This window comes from Drosophila miranda, chromosome XR (genome assembly GCF_003369915.1).
Source record: "Drosophila miranda strain MSH22 chromosome XR, D.miranda_PacBio2.1, whole genome shotgun sequence".
NCBI classification, from domain to species: domain Eukaryota; kingdom Metazoa; phylum Arthropoda; class Insecta; order Diptera; family Drosophilidae; genus Drosophila; species Drosophila miranda.
The window spans coordinates 2,357,546-2,379,348 of record NC_046674.1 but is presented as its reverse complement, the minus strand read 5'-3'; the positions used below and the strand labels follow the sequence as shown (position 1 = coordinate 2,379,348).

At 44.3% G+C, this 21,803-nt stretch overlaps 2 protein-coding genes across 3 annotated transcripts in view; one reads left to right on the top strand and one right to left on the bottom strand.

Annotated features, from left to right (window-relative positions):
• Nucleotides 1-21,803, top strand: part of LOC108151110 (nuclear anchorage protein 1) — a 139,634-nt gene that overhangs the window by 11,801 nt on the left and 106,030 nt on the right. The gene's annotated exons all lie outside the window — the stretch shown is intronic.
• Nucleotides 3,208-4,099, bottom strand: LOC108151111. Its single transcript, XM_017279516.2, has one exon. It carries the CDS (start codon nt 3,996-3,998, stop codon nt 3,330-3,332), a length of 669 nt encoding a protein of 222 aa, XP_017135005.1. The 5' UTR covers nt 3,999-4,099; the 3' UTR covers nt 3,208-3,329.

The following is a 21,803-nucleotide window of genomic DNA, read 5'->3' as shown; positions in this document are numbered from 1 at the left end:
CGACAGAGAGACAGCGAGAGGCCCACATTATGCAATGATCTGTCCAGTGCTCGCTCTCCCGCTCTCCGCATTCCGTTCTGCCGCTGCCGCTGCCTCTGCCGCTGCCGCTGGCCGGCTCTTTGCAATCCGTTCTGCCGCTGCCGCTGCCTCTGCCTCTGCCGCTGCCTCTGCCGCTGTCCCGCTCTTTGCATTCTCCGTCTCTGTCTGTCTCTGTGTGTCCAGTGGAAGGAAATGAGGTGAATGCCTTCTTAGCTCTTGGCTGGCGACAAACAAAACAGAAAACAACAAAACCGAAGGGAAAGAGGAAGCGGAGGAAGAAGAGGGCCTGCCCAAAGTCCATAAGCCATGCGAAATCGATATATTTCAGGGACACCTCGTCTCTCTCTCGCCCCCCCCGCTCTGCTCCCTTCCTCAGCTTTTATTTTGTTTCCTTCTTCTGCCTCCTTCCCTTTTCTTGAAGTGCAATGCGGTTTCCACAATTTTGTGCTCATTCAGGGTGTTGCCAGGGTATGTGCATCGCATGGGGTGCGGCACCAGGTCGCCCCTTGCAGGGCACCTTTCCCTGCAATGAATATACCCTGAGAAGGGTGGGGAGGGGAAGGGAGGGGAGAGGACTGGAGTGTGAGAGAGTGTCCGCTAGAGAGAGAGGGAGAGGCACGGCGTGGAGATTGCTGCCAAGAATGCAAAAACTGACAACCCGCGAGGAGGAGGAGGGAAGTGGAGAGAGGGGGGAGAGGGAGAGCATGACTAGTTTTCGACTGCCTGCCGTGGCTTTCGATGGGGTGGTGACTCACCCACAGAACATTTGCCGACAGCTTGCAGTATTTGTTGCCCTCTTCTTTTGCTTTTCCTGCATTTGTTTTTGCTTGCACGTGTGCGTGTGTGTGTGTGTGTGTGCGCTTAAGTGTTCTCTTTCTTGTGGTCTGGTTTTCTGGCCTGCCCCTGTGCTGTGGTCCTTCTCTGACACACGTGGAAGCCACATCAATCCATCGCGCGACAATCCCTGCCAGAGCGCGGAGCCAACGACTGGGGAATACCCTACAGCAGCAGGAGGAAGGATATCCCCCTTCGAAGAATCCCCCATTCAATCGATGATCCCCAGATCACCCCCCGCCCCTTCCATAGACACAAAAAGTAATACTTTCACAGCAAAAAAAAAAACAGCGGCTCCACCAATGCTCCACAGCCATTTGAAAAACTTGTTCTGCCCACCGCTTTTTTTCTCCTTTTTTTTTGTAGTTATCATCTCTCATCTTTTACCGCCTTTTTCCTCATCGTTGACTTTACCTTTTCTCAAGCTTTTCCACAGAGTCTCTCCTGCCTGCCACCTGCCTGGCTGCCCCTTGGGGCACTCAATTATCTGCACTTGTCACACACACAGAAACAATCCAGATGGTGGCTTTTGTGGCCCCGGGATAATGACGATCACTTAGCACATGATCCATTCATCTTTCCATTCCATCCATTCGGATCGGAGATCTCTCGAGGAGAGGCAGGGGGAGACGGAGAGAGGCAGGGAGAGGCCTGATGATGATTAGCAGGCACTTTCATACGTTCATAAATTCTGAGCTTTATCTCTGATTTAAGACTAGGAAAGAAAAGAAAACCAGAAGAAAATTGCGTAACGGAATTTCTTGGCAGGTTTTCTACTCCCCCCTCCCCCTTCCCCCCATTCCGTGAATCGCTAATTGCTGGAGCTGCACATAAAGTGGGAAAATGTTGCAAGACTCCTCGGCCGTGGGGGAGTGCGAGGTGGGGGTGGGGGGCAAACCAAATTATCGTTAAAATAAATGTACGTTTTTGTAGCTTTTGGCTAATGCAAATATACCCCCCCCCCCCCCCCCACATACCCTTCCCCCCTCCAAAAAATGTTGCCAAAATTGCAATAATTGGGGTTCCAGAAAAGAAAAAAAAAAACCAGGGGGGGGAAAGCGATACTCGAACGATCCTCCAGCGATCGCTGCCACAATCCTCCTTCGATCCTCCATCGATTGCTGCTCCACTGTGGCCCCAAAATCGTATCGAATCGATCGATCGGATGGTCAAGCCCTTAGCCCGAGGCCCGACACTTGTTTTTATGGTGGTGGGGAGGGGTGAGTGGGGAGGGGAGGGGCCTCTGTTTTTGGGAAAGCATCGAATCATTGATTGCATAAGTAGGACAGCAGAAGGCGTGGCCCTGGAATTGGGGTTAACAAAACAGAAAGGAGGGGGAGGGGGGGGAAGGAGGAAGGGAAAACAGAAAGGCGATGGAGGAGGGAGAGGGAGAGGAGGAGGAGGAGCTGCTGGTGGATCAGGAAGTGATTTATGCGAAGAAGAACTCTTGTTTTTGGGGAGGGGGGGGGGGAAGCAGCAAATCTGTGACCCATTTAGGGGCACAAATCAACTCCCACACGAGGGGGACGGAAACAACAAATTCCCCGATTCCCGAAACCATTTAAATGTCACGAGAATGTCACACCACAGCACAGATCGAAGTCGGTGGGAGGCGCCTCCTCCTGTGTTGCCTGTCACGCCCTCGTTGCACCTCCTCCATGCAGTGCAATGTGGCAGTGGATTCGCTTTGGTTTCGTTTTCGTTTTAGGTGTGGAATGACACATTTTGTTGCACATAAAAAGTGGGTGGAGTGGAGTGGAGTGGAGTGGAGTGGAGTGGGGCTGGAGGTCCCGGGGATCGCTGAGCTGGCAAATTCCTTGAGGGGGAACTCATGATTATTTATAGACCTGCAAGTCTCGAAATATTTCCCGATGATGCCCCATAATCATCTCTCCTTCAAATGCTGTATCTTTGTATCTTTATTGCACTTTGAACTTTGTTTTTGGGGATTTTCAAATCGATTCAAATACCGAATAAAACTAATCAAAAATTCTCGTTTCTTTTGCTTTTTAGGTGAGTGGAAAAGATGGAAAACTGAAGTGTACTTCCGCCTCCCCCCTCCCTCTCCCCCTGTCGCCCTTGCGGACAGGTAAACGACATAACGTTAAGGCCATTTCCCCTCGGAGGCGCAGGCCGGATATGGGGGGAATGATAATCCATTTGATAAGACAATAATCGATAATGGTAATCGTATGCAGATCCGTCTTTGGAGCGTAGGAAGGGCCCAACTTTCGATGTAATTGCGGATGTCATCGAACAAAGCCCCAAAGGTCTGCGGCAGATGGCGATCTATACGGAATACGGAATTCAAACCACAAATAATCGGGTTTGTGGGGGTGTTGGAGCTGCGTTTCTTTTATTTGTATTTTTAGGCTGGAATTTGAGCGAATTTTCATTGAAAAATTCCAAAACTGTGCGTGGGAGGTGGCTCCAATTTGGTTTTTGGTTTTTGGTTTTCATTCAAACTCGTTCGTCCATTTGTAGAGGGACTTTGTTTTGTTCACCTTTTTCTTGCCCATCAGCGTGACGGGGGTCCTGTACGGGTCGGGGGGCAGGCGCAGGCGCCGGCGCTGCTTCACCTCCCCGGCCAGTTCCTTGTAGACCCTGCGGCGGTCCCTGGCCATGCGGCGCCACATGTCGCGGGCGACGCGCTGCAGCACCACCAGGTCCTTGAAGCTCAGCCTGCGGTTGTGTATGGGGAACTCGTCCTCCAGCCGGCCCCCCCGCCACTCCTGGTCGAGCTTCATCTTGTAGTAGGCCTCGTACATCTCGCGCACGAAGTTCTGGAAGCCCGAGGTCTCGCCGTGGTTCACGGTCTCGCGATGCGCCACATGCTGCAGGGTGCTGCCCGTGAAGGCCACCCTCCGGCGCTGGCTGCTGCGATGCGAGGCCTTTGTGGGCCACACCGTGGGGGTGGGCACCCGCATATGGATCTGTGTCTGGGGGTAGGTCCACGCCGGGGTGACGGGTGCCGCAGGCGGTGCCGCTGGCGGTGCCGCTGGCGGTTCTGCTGGTGCGGCCGATGGCGGATCTTCTGGCAAAGATTCCGCTGAGATGCTGCCACTCGGCGGAGGACCCAGCACTGCGTCGAACATGTGCCAGGCCCTCGACCAGATGCTCGCCATTTTTCCAAAGAGAGAACAAATACTATGCTGACTGCGGCAACAGCGCCTCCTTTGCTGCCCCCGAAACTCCCGCCCGTTTTGAAGGGGACTTTCAAAAAGATAAATCCAATAACAGTGTCATGGCTGACTGGATGGGTTCGGGGGGATGCTCCAGGGGATCGTTGAAGGGATGTCCCGCTAAAAGACTGGCAATCGAGGGATCGAGCGATCGGCCTCAGATGATAGATCACTGTTTGGATCCTTTATCCCCCGAGTTTTTTAAATTGTAGGGTTCTTAAATGATCTTCTAATGATCTAGGGATCACCTAACGATCTCCACTGCAATCCAGGTTCAGAAATTCCCCAGAAAACCAGAAAACTCTGCGTTCAAAGTGCACCCATCCCCCCCCCCCCCATTCATTTATCAAACGAAGAAATCCCTTTACCTTGCCAGACCTGAAGTTTCCCATTAAATTAATTAGAGATCATTAGAGAGCGTCCCCCTCCCCCTCTCTGGTGCCCTGGTGCCCTGTTGCTCTCCGATCTCTGATCTTTCAGGGCGTGTCAGGGTCGTCGTCGTCGGTTATGAAATTTCATTTCAAATCGTTTATCAAAGTCGCATTTTGTTGGGATAACACGGACTACGTGGACTCCATGAGGGTGGGGTCGAGGTGGGCAGGTCACTGACCCACTAAGCCACAGAGGCAAATGTAAGCCACCTCCAAGACGGGGAATCGGACTCCCAGACGCAGACGGAATCGAGCTCTTGGACTCCAAGATCGAGTGGAGCCACCACCTGAACAAATTTTGTCCACATTTTATTTGCAGTTTTTTCTGAATTGCGGAGTGGCGTGGAGTCTAGAGTGGATTGGAGTGGAGTCGAGTCGAGTGGAGTGTCGTTTTCCATTTGCATTTTCATTAATTTTCCTGCCGTTTGTGGGGCATACCCTTCCCAAGGGGGCAATGGGGAAAGCGAAGCATTTGCCGACTCCAAAAAAGGTTTATATTGATTTAAAGGTCTAATTTTTGCTTAATTTTCAAGATTTTTGGGTGGGAAAATAGAAAGAAAGGAAAAATGTAGCCACAGACCGAATCGAGGGTATCAAATGCTTCGATTCCCATTTGGGCAGTGGCTCTGTTGTTTGTCTTTTGATGGCGTCGCCTAGACGGCTCGAGGATGCTCTGCCTCCCTCTCTCTCGCTCTCTCGCTGTCTCTTGTGGCTCCTTCCTCTTCTCTTCTTTGAGCCAGAGCTTGTGGGGGGGGGGGGGAGTGGGGAGCGGGGTAGGTGGGGGGTAGATCATTGGGAATTGACAGCCGCCGTTCGTTTTGCTTCCTTGTTTGCCAATTGCATCGCCAAAACGACGCTTGAAATGCATTTGCATGAGGCCTCCATGGAGGAATGATGGAAGTGGGTGGTGGGAGGGGGGAGGGGTGTGGGAGCAGCAGGAGACGGAGATGGAGACTCTGTTGGCTAGACAGACACTCACTCAATCATTCATTCATTCAGGCAGTCATTCCGTTGTTCATTCAATCATTTGCCTTCCTTCCTCCCCCACCCCCCAACCCCTGTTCGCTGATTCATTTATTTGCCTTCTTTTTCTTCCCCCCCTTTTGGCGTGTGCTCCCCCCCTACCCCCTCCCCCCCCGTTGCCCTGCTGCTGCGCGTCTCATTCATTCAAATTTTTCGTAACTGTTTCTTTTTTTTTTTTTCTTCTCGTCTGTCTGGCAATTTGACATTTTCTGTTAGCTCTCCTCCTGCCCCCCTGCCCCCTGCCCACTCTCCTCTCCCCCTCTTTTAGGTGTGTTTCCAGAGCTTGTTTTTATGCGGTGCGTGGCCTCCCCCCCCCCCCCCCCCTTCTGCCCCCAGTGGAAAATGTCTGTCATGTCTTTCGGTTTACAGTAATAAATTTGCTAAAAACAATTTAATATGATTTTCAGGATTTGTGGATTGGGGATTGGGGACTGGGGATTGGGGCGGCCACTCCTTTCGGAACAGAAATCAAAGAAAATCAAAGAAAATCACTGAAAACCCTGGGAACACTCAATCGCCGAACAGAATGATGTCAGAACTTTTGTCGTGCCCCCTAAAGCCCTGTACAATCGCCCCCCCTCCCTGAAAATGGAACAAACAAATGGCGATATGTTGACAGCGAGCGCTCCCTCCGCCTCTGAGTCCGTTGCTGATGGACGATGAGGGGGCGGAAAGCGTAATTGAGGCAGGGACCAGCAGGGGGTTAACAAGGGAACGGGGCAGTTGGGAGAGAGGGAGAGGCAGCCCGCATATCGTTTGCTCGAGCTAAAAGTCACCACAAGGGAAGTACAGTCCCCCCCTCGTCCCCCCCGTCCCCCGTCCGCCTTTCCGTTCTGCGGGCGGAGTATTTATAGGAATTGTTCGGGAGATTAACGAAAGGAATTGAATTACTCACAGAAATGATGCATGCAACTGGTTTTCAGTGGTTTCCAGTGGTTCGCAAAAGATTAAAAAAAATTAATTTCTTCAAGGGGAGATGGCTACCCGTTCTTAGGCTCCAAAATTGCCTAAATTTCAGTATTCCGCAAAATGTTTTTGGTGGGTTTTATTTGTACCTAAAAGAAGTAATTTATTCAATTTTTATTTCATTAAAAAATATTTCAAAATGTCGGCTACAGCGCCCACCAAAGAAGCCCCTCCCGGTAGCTTCTACAACCGAAAAAATTCTTTAGATAAATGACTTTTGAGGGCTCCGATTTTTACAGAAAAACCTTTTAAAAATTTCTTAAATTAAGTTCTTTTTTGGGTCTTAGAACGGGAACCTCCCCTTGAAGAAGAATTTAAATATAAGAGAACGATCGCTCAAGGGATGTTTCTACTGCCAAAAAGATACGAAAAACAGTTGATGGATGAATGATGGATGGATCGTTGAAGAGGAGGAATCTGTATAAAAATGGAAGCCAATGTGGAATGGGGTTTGGTTTTGTAGCTTCGAAGGGCCCATCCATTGGGGAAAACTGTATAAAATTATCGTATAATTCCATATTATAGCAGAGGGATGGATGCCGCGTCGCTCTTTACTTAAAAAAAAAGTGATGCAAAAGCCGTTGGAAAAAGATTTCTCAAAATTAGCAAACAATAAAAAAAAAACAGAAGATAATAAAATGCATTTTTGTTCCAGATTCCCATAAAAGTGATATGGAAAAAACACGACTGTATGTTGCAACCCCTCTGCCCCACTCCCCTCCCTGCCTCAGTCCCCCCTCTCTGCCTCAGTCCCCCCTCTCTTAGCCACATTGTGCGTGCCAATGGATCGTAGACTTAAAGGAAGAGACTTTTGCCTCCGCCTCTGCCACTCCCCTCTCCCCCCTATCCACTCGCTGTCACCCCCTCTGACTAACCAACTGACATAATTCCCAAGGAAAATGTTAAATGCATTAAAAAAAGCAACAACAACAACAGCAACAACAACAACAACAACAACAGTTATGTCTCAATTATTGCCCCCAAAACCAGTTTACAGCTGCAAAAAACAAAAAAAAAAAAGACACCAGAGGAAAAAGACCGTCAAAAGAAAACTTAACTTAAACTTTAAGAAGCAGCAAAACAATTTCCATTACAAAAACAACAACAACGAACAAAAGAAACAAAAAAGAAACGAAGTGCTTGATACCCTTTCGGCGAATGATGGCATCAGATATGAGATTTTCCTCCTCGAAAGCTGGAAAAACAAGTAGAAGAAGCCCATCATCAGAGTAAAGTAAAGATTACAGAAGTTTTTCATCCCAAAATTATATTTTCTTTCGACTCTTTGGAACTTTTTCGATGCTGATGATCTGTGGGTGAGCCAAATCGAGAAGGAGATTTAGTATGTTCCATTACAAAAACAACAGCAACACCGAAAGGAAGGGTACGAGGGGTTTGATACCCTTTAGGGGGGCATGATATACGCGCTTTGTTCTCCTCGAAACCCTATTCGACTCTATGGAGTCTCTATTCCAAAAATCTGTTGAAAAAGTCGCTATACCTCCTCCTTGAAAAGGGTATGGGAAAACAATAACAGTTTCTGCCAGCAATGTGGAAAAATTGCAACAAATAAAAAAAAAAAAAAAGAGCGGAGAGGGAAAAACCTCCACGCAATGCAGTTTTTCCTGCTTCCCATGGCCGAAAAAAAAACCCAACATGTTTTCTATAAATTAATTTCCTTTTTGTGAAAAGCATGAAAAAGCATGGGAAAAGTCCAAGGATGCAAATTGTTTGGAAAGAGCAAAAACCCCAAGAAGAGGATGTTTGTAGATGCAAAAAAGGGGAAAAGCAAAAAGCAAAGGAGGTTTCCATAGGGTTTTGCGGCCAAAGAAAGGAGCTTTTTTTTGAAGGTTTTTTACTGTCCAAAATGGGAAAGCCTTTAACCTCGAGTTGTAGACGGGGGAAAAGTGCCTCTTCTTTGAAGAGCAACGAAAAACCCACGCACTGTTGACGGCCTTAATGGAGACATTAAAAAGGGGCTTCACCTCAATCGCCCCCTCCATGTGCTGTTGTGGCGCCTCAATTGCTTTTAATGGTCACTTGTGGCACTCTACTTCCCCTTCCTATCGTCGTTCACTGCACTTTCCTATCGTTTGAAACTGTCGCAACTTTGTTAAAGTTTTTATTTATGTTTGTTGGGGGCTCCCCTCCATTGGGGGGCCTTTATTTGTCGTCTGCTACTCTCATTGAGCACTCGCACGCACGCCCACGTTTCGTCGTTGTTGTTGTTGTTGAGGTGCCCTTCCTCCACTGCCTCTTTGCCTCTTCCATGCGTGTCTGCCGCTTTTCGTAGGCTATTAAATGTTGCACTATAAAGTTCTCCCTTCGATTGGATGGATGGCTGTCAGCGGAGCGTGGAATGGAGCTCTCCAAAGGTCGATTGGGGTTGTATTACACTTGGAAACACTTGGATATTATGCATCAATGTTCTTTTGGGGATTTGTATCAATTGGAATCTATTGATATGCATGTGGAAATTATCGAACCAACAATAAATTGGAGAATCTTTGAGGAAAAAGAGCAGGTTAATGAAGAAGGATTGAAAAAGATGAGAAAATTAATGATAGAATGAGAGAGGTCGAAGAATACTTGAAAACTACTAAGAAAGTACTAGAAAATACAACAAAAAATACTAGAATAATACTAAAAGAATACTACAATAATACTAAACAAATATTAGACAAATACTAAAAGAAGCCAAAAGAAATTTCAAAGAATACTAGAAGAATACTTAAAAGAATACTAGAAGAATACTTAAAAGAATACTTAAAAGAATACTAAAAGAATACTTAAAAGAATACTAGAAGAATACTTAAAAGAATACTAGAAGAATGCTAAAAAATACTAAAAAGTAGAAAAGAGAGTACTATAAAAATACTAAACGAAATACTAAACAAATACCATTCTAAATAATACTAGAGAAATACTTAAAAAGTTCTACCAAATTACTAAACGAAATATCAGTCAAATACTAAAAAGAATACCAGTAAAATACTAAAATGAGCACCGTACTAAATAAAACCAAAAGAATACCAGAGAAATATTAAATTAATACTAGCAAAATACTGAAAAGGAAACCAGGAGAATACTAAACAAATATTAGGCAAATATTTAGAAATACTAGCAAAATATTTAATAATACTGGAATACTAGAAAAACACTTAAAAGAATACCAGGAGAATAATAAAAGTAGAAAATAGAATACTTTACATATTCTAGTCAGAATATTAGAAAAATACTAAAATGAGAACTTGTTTAGATGTCCTACATGCATCTCCCATAAGAAAACACTTCCCATAAATCCATCTCTTACATATTGTACAGATATCTTTTGGTAAATAAACACAACTCTTGATCGGTGTCTACGTCCCTTAAAACCCCTCGATATACGAGAATACCTGCTGTTATATCCATATTTAATCTATTTCTTATTTACTTTCCTGCATTAAGAAATATCTTGCGTCGAATTCAACCACAAACTGAGCTACAATTCAATCTATTGCATCTATCCATTGGAATCGATATTTCGATATTTAATATGGGATCGACACGGGCCCCACCGACCCCACCCTCCATTCGGGGGAATTTCAGGGTCGTTCCGCTTATGCCGTCCGTCTGTCCAATGCTCTTGGCACGCAATTAGCATTTGAAATTGAATTGAGTTTTCCTCGTATGCTTGAGAAGTCTGTCTGTGGGTCTCGTCTGGTCTATTGCTTGGCCAACAACTCTCTGGTTTTTGTTGTCATTTGAATATTTCATTACCAAAGTCAAGCCATGATAACGCACCAGCACGAGGGCAGGGGGAGGGGCTTTAATGGTTTTGGCTTTGAGCCAGAGACCATTTTTTCAAAGGTTTTTCAACCGAAATGACTTTGGTGGGTATTCTTCTCACCAAATCGACGTGATACTGGAGGTTGATGCGGCACAGAAGCCGCAGTGAAGCGTTGGAAAGACTTCCAGCCAAAATTTCACTCGAAAAGTTTGCCAGAAATGTGCTGGAGATTTCTGAACAATTTTGTAGGGTCTCAGGGTGCGCCTGGGTATATATCATCTTGATGGGATACCGAAACGGAATCGGCTCCTCTACTGGCAGCGGCAGCAGCAGCAGCAACCTGTTCCAACCAAAAGTAAACCAAATCCATTCATCAACCTGCCTGCCACACACGCCTCCTTCTCTTGCGCCTCCTCTGGTCTCGCGTACACCGAGCATGAGGTACCTGTCTGCCCACAAGAGCTCACTCCATTCCACTCCTCAGCACTCCCCATCACGCGCCATCACTCCACTTGCCACAACGTGCGCTGCACGCACTTCCCATCAGAGATTACAAACAGAAGAGAAAAAAATATACGGCCCAAAGACAGATAATAAAAACCAACTTTCCAATTGACCCAGTTAACACTCCCCGACACTTCGGGACTTGCTTAATCTGCTTGCTGCCGCTGCTGCGAAATGGAACACCGTATATTTTTGTGGGGTAACCCTTATCGAAAGGTGGGGGGCAGGGAGCCGTATAAATCTTGCAGAAGAAAGATTTCCCCATGGTCGGGAACTGCAACTGGAACTGGAACTGGAACCGACAATTAATTAGAGAGACACGCGAGACAAATGAATGAATGAACGAACGAATGATAAGTTTATCAAGTGAAGATCATGCGGAGAAAGATTCGTTTGTTGCATCATTAGCACTTGACGGGGCAGACTGGTGGAGTCTATTGTTTTTGTTTCTGTTTTTTGGGCAGTGAATAAATCAGATTAGGTAACTGTGACAATGAATGTGTGGCTGTAACTGTTGAGTGAAGGGAACGAATAAAAATGGAAAGGGAGATCGGGAAGAGCGGGAAGGAAGCCAAGTTGGGGAGGCGGATTAGAAGAATGCTACGTGTGTACTGTGGAGGAGCATAACAAAAGAATTGTAGATTGGTACTTGAAGAATTCTGGAGAAATTAATGCAAATAAATTGATGAAAAAAATAATAAAATATAAGAATACTACAAAATATACAAAATTAAATTCTAGAAAAATACTATATAAAATACTAAATAAATACGGAATTTAATACTAAATAAATACTGAACTAACTGCTAAATGAAATACTAAAAAATAATACAAAATTCTACAAAAACTGAAAAAATACTAAAATAGTTAAAGAAAATACTCAAATAGAAATATTTAAAAAAAATACTGAAATATAAATATTACTAAAAATACTCAAAAAATATATCAAGAAAACAAGAAACTCCAAACACTAAAATAATACCAGGAATACTAGAACACCATAAAAATACTACAAAATTCTAAAGTAATCCCAGAAGAACAGTAGAGGAGCACTGAAGGAAGAATTGAAACATAATACTAGAAAAATACGAAAAGCGTTCTATCGGAATACAAGAAAACTAGAAAAAAAAGTACTAGAAACCCAGAAGAGGAACACTGGAAAGAAGAAAGAAAGAAAGTGCGTAGAGAAAGGGGAACACCCCTAGAATGAGAGGCAAAGAAAGAAATGGGGAAAAAGCTTTCATCCGCTGAATATTCAAAGAATACGAGAATATTTTGGGTGTTTGGGTGTTCCAAATAAAGTAATTAAAGTTCTGCCTCGAATCACGACCCAACGCTCCACACCCCACCCCCTCCAGCACCCCACTCTCTTTATCGATTACAAATCAAATTCTAATTGAAAGAAAAGGGCGGTGGTGGCACTCTCCATCTCCCCTCCCCCCGATCTCTCCACCTCCTCAATATCGTAGTATTGTTACCGTTAGGCAAACACCGATGATGATGCATTTGAGGGGGGAAAAAAAGCAGAGAAACAAAAAGGTATGCAGGGGTATCCATGACTGCATTTACACTCCCAAAATATCGCTGAGTAATGGTGTAATGGTGCAATGGAGAGAGAGAGAGAGAAAGAGAGGGAAGACGCCGCGACACACCTCGGGACCACCCTCCAACTCCGCCCATATTAAAGCGTGTAATTAGTTTTGAATAGATATCTCTCCCTCTCTTTCGATGGAAGAAAGACTCGGACTGAGTGATGGACGTGTGGGAGGTTGGGGGTCAAGTTCATGTGGATTCCTAGACGACTTGGGAATGCCCCACTCCCCCATTTCCATGGCAATAGATGGATAGAATATTTCAATGTTTATCCGACGAGGCGAGGCAGAGTTCCTTCCCCCTCCTCAAAGCTAAAATCAATAGAAATTAGTCGACACCCACTGACAATGCACTTCTTGCAGCCCTCCCCAGAAAGATAGGGCGCAAGGGGGGGTGTTCTCTCTGGGAGTTGCAGTGCAACTTTCCGCCCATCTGCTGTCAGGCTTATGACATTTGAGCTGGGAGGAACAGAGGGGGTGGGAAGCTCACTAGAGAGGAGAAAGAAGCGAAGAGACAAGCACATGCACACCGCATGACTTTGACTTTGATTAAATGGGGATTTTCCCGGGCAAAGGACTCCTGGGAACGACATGTGTGTCTCTGTGTGGAAACCATTCAAGTTTTATTTGGAGAAAGCCTACAATGGCCAGAAGAGAGGGGGGAAAGGGGAGGAGAGGGAGAATGTGTGCATATCCTGTTTGCATATTCAAACAACATTCGATAAGGCCTAAGGTTAAGGGGCAGAAACGGGGACATGGAACGCCCTGGAAATGGAAGAAATCCGCGCAAATAGTGGAACAATGGAAATGGAATCGGAGAAAAGGGAACAATGGCAATGAAGAACCAATAAGAAGAACGAAAGAAATGAGAGCAGAGGAAGGTCTATTTTGATATCTTTAAGATCCCATGAGATGAAGAACGATATAGCCAAGGATATAGCCAGCCTTTCCTCTTGCCAAGGGACACTCCCGATCAAAATTAGTTGGGCTTTTGGCCAAGTTATGGGTTAAGGACACTCTTCAGATCTTTTTTTAGAAGTGCACATAATGTTTTCCCATGGAAATTCCATCGGTTTGAAGTCCGTTGAAATCAAAGAGACCTCCGGGGGTTCCCTTCGTCCTCTGGGGAAATCAATTCCTAGATAAATTTGATTAATTGCCAAGCATTTGCTGATCATTTTCTGATCATCGGTGCCATCTGAAGGCTTGTTTATCATTTGTCTGGCACTCGTCTGTGCCTGTGGTCCCAAAGGGTCTGCTGTGTCGCTCCTCCTGCCGCCTGCCACTGCAACAATCAACCAAATTAATTAAAATTGCTATTGCAACGGAGGCCACAGCGGTAGCTGCAGCAGAGTTCCAGCTAGAGTGGCAGCGTGGCAGTGGCAGTTGCAGCATCACGTCATGTCGCTTAAAAACGTCATTAACATTAACATTAACCTAAAGCTCTCCTCAAACAACAGGCGGACTTTTCACCTTGGCAAACAGAGATGGAGACGGAGACGGCAGCGGAGCCGGAGGGGGGAGGGAGGAGGTAGGAGGGGAGACGGGCGATTCAGACAGCAATTTTCGCAAACGAGACAGAAATCAGACTCATTAAAGCTGCCACAGAGAGAGTCCAATGAAATGGAAATGAAAATAAGAGCCAGGGAAAAGCAGCAAAAGGAGGAGGGAGGAGGAGGAGGTGTACGAGGCGGAGGAGGAGGATTTGCAGTCGAAAAATCAATGCGGGTGTCTGCCACACAGCCAGCCTCTGTCCTGTCTCCTCCATTCACTTGTCGCTGACTGGCGCTGAAACAGAAGCAGCCAGAGCAAAAGTGCATTGCATAGAGTGTGGCATGCAACAGCAGCATCGGCAGTAGGCAGCAGTCAGTGGGCAGTGGGCGATGGCTACTGTCTCCGCCTCCGCAATGGCGCTACGCTGCAGCTCCGCCTCGCTCGTTTCTCTGTTAAAAACAAATGTGAAATGTAAATTTTCATGTCTCTTCAAGAAATGAAATGAAAATTTATATATCATGTAATTTCGCTTCCACCCACCCACACACACACACACACATACAGCCGCGAATGTTATCCGTGGCGCCAGTGTGACCGTCCATAAAAATAAAATACTGAAATGTCATATTCGGACTTTGGATGTTTTTCGAGAAAAGAGAAAATCTCCAACTGTCTCTCTCTCTCGCGATTGCCATGAATTCTGTTCGCACATTTGACTCAGATTTCCCCGCACAACCTTAATTTCTTTTGGTGATTCTTCAATTTTCACCGGCCATGGATTTGCCAACATTTTCCGGTCGTCCGTCCTGTCTCGTCTTCTTTTGGCCACAAAATTTCACCCATCAGCCCCGCAAAAACAAAAACAAAACCAAAAAAAGACTCTTGACAAATTAATAAAAAACCCACTTGTCAGGTGGCTTTCCGCGTAGGAAAGGAACCTCGCGGCGACTCATTCACTCATTTCGGTGATGGTGCCACAGGTTGCACATGCAACAGACGGACAGACAGAAAGTCTCTGGTGGCTGGTTGATCTTTTGCAAATTGCATTCTTAATGGAGATTGTCCCGGCCAGCCGTGCCCCAGGGGCTGCAAGTGCGAAATGCAAATGAGTTGGGCAGTGCCACATGCGGCAAATGCTTGAAAATGGTTGCAAATGGTCGAAAGGAGGCCTTTCGAGAGTTGTTTGTACGAAATGTTCGGTGCAATGTTGCCAAATTTCACAAAGAATGTTGCAAGGAAAAAGGTCCAACAAATTTCTAGGGAAACCTAGAACTATGTCAAGAGAGAGCACTGTGGAGAAGTTTTAGAAAGAAAAAAAGTTTCACAAAAAAAAGCTTCATTTTCAGGAAATAAACATAAGAATGGAAAATCAGGGAAATTTCAAGGAAAATTTGCATGTTCTTTTGCTAAAATCTTTTCAATGGTGAACTTTGATCAATTAGAGAGTAATTCTGACTGCAATGTTGCCAAATTTCACTCGAAAGCAACGAAATTTATGCAGAAAAACGAAAAATACTGCATATGTATCAAATTTTAATGGAATTTTTAAGGACTACTGCCCTTGGATTGATGTTTTTAGGTTTTCCTTCACTGCTCGAGTAATTTTTCCCTCCATTGTGGCCGATTTCTAGGGTTATGATGTGCCTTTTCAATGGAAAGTTGAACCTTAGGAACGCAGCGATGCCGATTCTCTCTCATTTTTGAGGCATTGGCCTGGCCCATACATCCATTCATTCCCACTCCCCCCCCCTCCATATCTCGAGTGTCATTAAGTGCAATTTGAAATACTTTCAATCGGAATACCGGCCGCCCTCGCATGCACAAAACTTTGGCTGGCATTTTCTCTGGCTGTTTGGCTGTTGTCTGATTTATGACCATTTAATTACCATTAAAAGAAATGGCAAAAAATGAAAGATTAACAATGCAAATTGCCAGAGAGAAAGACACGAGACACAGAAAGACAGACAGACAGACAGAGAGACAGAGCAAGAGAGCGGGACAGCGGTAGAGAGAGGGAAAAAATCAAGTGCCTGAAACGCCATCTAACGGGCAGGTCGTTGAACGTTCGCTTTGGGGCATGGCATGCCTTGTGGTTGCACAACCATAAAAATACTGACAAAAAATACCGGAGGAAAAAACCGTTATGATACTTGAATTTTGTGCATTCAGAGACGAAAAGTCTCTTGATAGTTCATCCGTGATGCATTAGAAAAAAATACCAGAAAATACTATAAAGAATACCAGAAAATACTGACATAATACTTAATTGTATACCAGAAAGTACTGCAATATTACACAAAACATACCACAAAATACTGAAATAATACTAGAAAATACTGAAATAGTGCCAACACTTAAACAGCATAATAATTGAGATGATACTAAAATAATAACAAAAAATACTGAAACAATACTAAATAATATATTGAAAATATTGAAATAATACTAAAATAATACCAGAAAATACTTAAATAATATAAGAAAAATTTCATATAACTACTAAAAATATATTATACAAAAATGGTGAAAAAACCTCTGAAAATACTTAAAATACTAAAAGAGTTGTCATTAATTTTTGCATAATCATTAAAGTCGAATGTTGTTTTTGTTTTTGGTTTTGGCTTAAAAAATGTGTTAAATGTTTGGTATAGTATTTATGGGCTTGGGCCACGCCTCATAACCCGCAGGCCTCATGCCGCATGCCTCACCTCCGCCATGCACCCCTTTCGAACGCCTCCGTCAACGACTGGGTAGCCAGACACAAGTGCCGCTAATTAAAATTCAACGTTTCAGCGTCTCCACCCGTCTGCCGCCCCCTGCCTGCCTTTTATTTCTTTCAACTAATTTTCGGGGGTAACAAACAGCAGCAACAACAAGTCCAAAACAAAACAAACGCCACTGCCGCCGGCTTGCTCTAAACTTGGCTTAAACACGCGATGGCCGCGAATTTTTTTTAGCAGCCCACAAAAAATGCTTGAGGGGAAAAGGAAGAGATAGAATTCTGGCTATTGGTGGGTCGAGGGTTTAGATGCCTTTCCAAAAGCCTTAAAAACGTACCTTGTTTCAGGGATGGCCATTGACTGACTCTTCCATTGATGATGATTCTATACCATAGAATATGCTTGCCGAACCTCTGCTGAAACCGCGAATACCCGACTTCTTGAAGGGTATACGAAAACTGTAGCACGCTTGCATGTCAGAAGACCATAAAAATGAAACTGCGGACGGGACAGAACAGAACAGGGTCTAGGCGGCAGGGCGGCATTGACATTCAGGAAGGACACATGTGGTTGGCCTCTGGGGAGCTCCAGAGACTGGAAATAGAAATACTGTTTGTCCAGCTGTTGGCTGGAAAGAAACATGGGGGGGAGGGGGCTCCCCGGCAGACTTTGAGGGAGTGTAAAGTGACCCAAATTGAGTGGTGACCCATGGGAAACCCCGACAGATTTCACCGAACCCCGAAAAACCCAATCAACTCGAAGCCATCTGAAGTTCAGGTTCAGGTTCAGGTGCGCAGAGGTGTTGGAGGTGCGCGGAGGTGCACTCGTATTCGTATTCGTATTCATAGCTTAACCCCCATAATCATGGCAATAATCACAAGATTAGCCCATTCGTAAGTTACACTTTCGGCTCTCGACCGATGCTTTTTCACTCTCTGAATGAATTGTGAAAGTGCTGAGAGTGAGATATGAATGTATCTGCCAGATGCATTATATTCGTATGAATATGCACTTTTTTTTTCGGCACGTACACAAAGAGAGCTACGAATTGCGTTTGCCTTGAAGATCAGACAATGAGATCTTTTGGTGGGAAGTTGAACGGGGAGCGGGGAGCGGGGCTATCGGAGGATGGAGGATTTTGTAAGACACCTGAGGCACCGTCGTCGTCGGCGTCGTCGGCGGCCGTTGCATGTCATTTTCTGACGGTATCTCAATAATTCATACGCAATTGTATTGAACAATAAATTAATCACACGAACAACAAGCTGCCCCGAAAGAAAAGCAAACCAAGAGCCACCACACACACGGGAGACGGGGGATTTACCCCCATCCGCGCCGGATAAACGTAATATAAAACAATGAGTGGAGAGCGGAGATGACGGCGTGACACGAGACGGGGAGAAGGCTCGAAGAGAGTGGAGCCTGAGGTTCTTGGAGATGTGAAGAGAATAGAATGGATAATAGATCATCGAGAGAGTATCTGAGTACTCGCTACATCGCCACTCGCTGTCGTTTCCTCATGCTATCATCTGTTCTCGCTATCATCTCTGTCTGTTCCTCTGCTTCCTCTCGTTGACAGCTTCTCTCGCTGTCATGTCTGGTCGCTATCCTTTCCTCTAGACTCGCTATCATCTCTCTCTCTTCTCGTTAGCAACTCTGTCTCGAGGAACACGGGCTCTCAACTGGAGGACTCACGCCACCATCTCGAGGACTGCAGCGCCGCAAAACAGATGGACATTTGGCAGAAATGAATAAATATTTATATTGCAAACAACACGATCGGGCCGAGAAATGTCGGTGGAAATTAAAAGAGCAATTTTCCAATCGAAACAAAAGAGGAAAAATAGTGGTGCAGCAGGAGGTGGCATGCACCATGGCACCAAAGGAAGCAAAGATCAAACAAAGATCGAACGTGTTTTGGGTGCAAAAGTCAATTAATCATTAGAGAGAAACAAAAAGCGATTCCATGTTGCATGTTGCATGTCTCTCGCTCTCCATTTCGCTGTTTCTGTGCTGTGCTGTGCTGTGCTGTTGCTGTCGCTGTTCCTCTGATGAGGAGGCACACAGGAAACATTTTTGTGTGGCCAAAGTAAAAGTCCAGGCAGTCGGCAGTCGGCATTCAGCGCCTGTGCCTGTGCCTGTGACAATGGCAAAGTTGTGCATTTTCCACAATTAACGAACATTTTCCAGATGCCAGGAACACGCTCCTGGCTCCTGGCTCCTGCGATTCTCCTCTCTGTGGAAATTCCAACAAGTATCTCAATTTCAATGATGTGTCTGTGGTGGGCACCCCTGATGGAGCTCCGACTCCGACTCTGCTGTAAAACTTGTTTGTTCCGCAGTGCGTTTGATGCCTTTTTAATTGCTCGACTACTTTGTGTCTCTGTGTCGCTATGTATCTGCGACTCTGGCTCCCCTTTATGGCCAGCAATCAGAGCAACAACTGCCGATACACACACGTACACCTGTGTACTCGTATCTAGGGTGCCCGTGCCCCCCACCTTTGAGACTCGGACTCGAGAGTCGGTCAAAACCAGAGCCACAACTCACATATCAAGTTGTGGACGTAGACGTGGAGAGGAGTTTACATAATCGACAGCCAAGCGACCTAAATGTCGAGCCTAAAAATCATAAAGAAATAAAACTGGATACTAAGCGATGGGAGATGACGATTTTGAGGTCTCAAGTTTGCCAAAAGATTGCAAAAAGACGGCCTAAAATACGAAGATCAGAGATGGAAAATGTAACAAATAGGCCTCCAAAGGTGGGCCCAGATTACGGCCTAAAGATCACCCAAACGATAGATGGGAAGATCTCAGAGGATATTGTACCCTCAAAGATTTATTCAATCAAATACTCACTGGATCAAATACTCGTCAAAGTAAAATGTGAGGATTACCTCAAAGCCCAAAGATCACATCGATTTCTATGTTTCTGTAAACATAAAGATGATAACTAATAGATTCTATGATCACTGAAGCCTGACCCTAAAGGTTCATTCAATCAATCAAACAATAAAGATCTTCAGTGGGCCATGAAGGGTGAAGATCATTTGCAATGATCATTTGCAAGCTGAAAAGAGACATCTATGAATCAGAGATCAGCTCATCAATGAAGAACCACAAGAAATGGAGCTAAAGATCACCTAAAAACAATGATCAAATGTCAGTGAAGATCACAGGAGATGGAAGCCAGAGATCGCTTAAAATATGACCTGCGAAGGTTCAAGATCTCTTTAGGCGAATCATAGCCCAAATGGAGACCTCAATCAAGCAAAGAAACGATCGTTTGGTGTCAATAAAGATCGCCAATAAATCAAGCAGTGCAAGAACTTGCAGATCAGATTGAGAATGAAACCTCCGTTCACTGAAGAGTGCTCGAAGCAATGATCATTAGTTTGACTGCAGCCCGAAGATCACTTGAAGATTGAAAACACGAGTGAAGACACGACTGTCATTCAGTGTCAATGTTGTGTGTCAATTCGATTCTCCTAGACCCAATTGATTGTATCTTAATGCGAAAGATCACTTCAGATCACCGCTAACTGGATGGCACATCTGTTTGCCGCCGATCGAGCGATGCTATCTCTCGGCTTAAGTTCACTTTGGGGCATCATTAAGTCCCTGGGTTGGCCATAAGGAGACGACTAGAGCCCACTCGAAGATCGCTCCAATCAACAATCAACAATCAACAACAATCACTTGTGAACCTTTCACACTTTGGAAAAGCAATCGAAGAGCAATGAAAACGAAAGTGCACCGATGCGATCGATGCCAGCCAAAACAAATACAAATCTCAGCTCTAATTGTTTGGATTGTCTTTCTTTATGGCCGCCTGCTTGTGTCGCAGCTTGATGTGATTTTAATTGAGTTGCGAATAAAAATAAAGCTGTAAACATATCAATTACCACGGCGCCCAAAGCATAAGTTTTGCCCCAATTATCGGAAAACACAGACATTACAATGCTATACAAACATATATTGGATGTATGTATGCCTCTGTGTCTCCGTGTCTGTGTCTCTGTGCTTGTGTGGATTTTCCCCCACTCTTACGCACGGGAGACAGTCCAACGATCTGCAAGATTTATCGTCTTGCAGGTAGCTTTTTCCTCTCCTCCTCTCTCCAAGGTGCACTTCTCTCTCCCTCTGTCTCTGTCTCTGCTCATCGGATTCTCACTTTTTCTTTCGCTATTTCTACAACTTGTTGCTGTGGCATTTTATCAAAAACGAATCTGTGGCATTTCATTCGGAGTCGAAGTCGAACTCCAAGTCGCAGTCGCAGTCGCAGCCGACTCTTTGGTGCCTGCCTCGAATGCCGAATGCCGAATGGCAGCAGCAGCCCACACATCTCCTCAGCGGCTTGACGACAGTTTTTTTTTTGTTTGTAATTTTTTATGTCATACACTTTCTACAGGGTTATGGGGATTTTTATTAGAAGCCTTAGCGGAGGATGTCCAGTGTTTTCTTTGTTTCTTTGATTACAAATTTTTTTTTATATTTGATTTTTTTTTATAATTATGTTTCTTAAAGATTTTTTTCGATTATTTTTTTTTAAGTTTATTTTTGATTAGTCTTTTTTCAAAGATTTTTTTTTTTTTTTTAAAGGTTTTAAAGATATTTTGACTAAAAATTAACACAGTCCCTCAATGAAAATCAGATTTTCTAGTAAAAATTTCATGAAATACATTTAATTTTGTAATTTTTGATGTTTTTCCAATTGTTTTTTTATTAGTATTTTTTTTGTTGTTGTATGCTATTTTTTTTATTATCATATATTTTAATATAATTTTTTTTATCATTGTTTTTTTTTATAATGTTTTTTTTTATTAAACTTTTTGTTTATTAATTTTTTCATTATATTATTTTATATAAATTATTATACTTTGTTTAATTAAATTTTCTTTATAAATATTGTTCTATTATTTTATATGTATATTTCATTATTATTCTATTTTATTTGTATTATATTTTGTTATAATTTTTTATTTTTTAAACAAAACAATTAAAATATTTGCTGATCTGTCAGAGGCCTATACGATAGTGAACTCAGACCCGTGTGCCTCGACAAAAATGTTTCTCTTCTGGCAAGAATTTTGATCAAAAAAGGGACTCCCAATAACAGATCATCGAAAACAGACGTCGCGACGTCCATTGACAATCGAAGGGTATATCCGGGTTCTGCTTGCCCGCTGGGTGGCTTTTCTTTCTTTCTGTGTTTGAGTTTATTTTTCTTGATTTTCCTCGCCC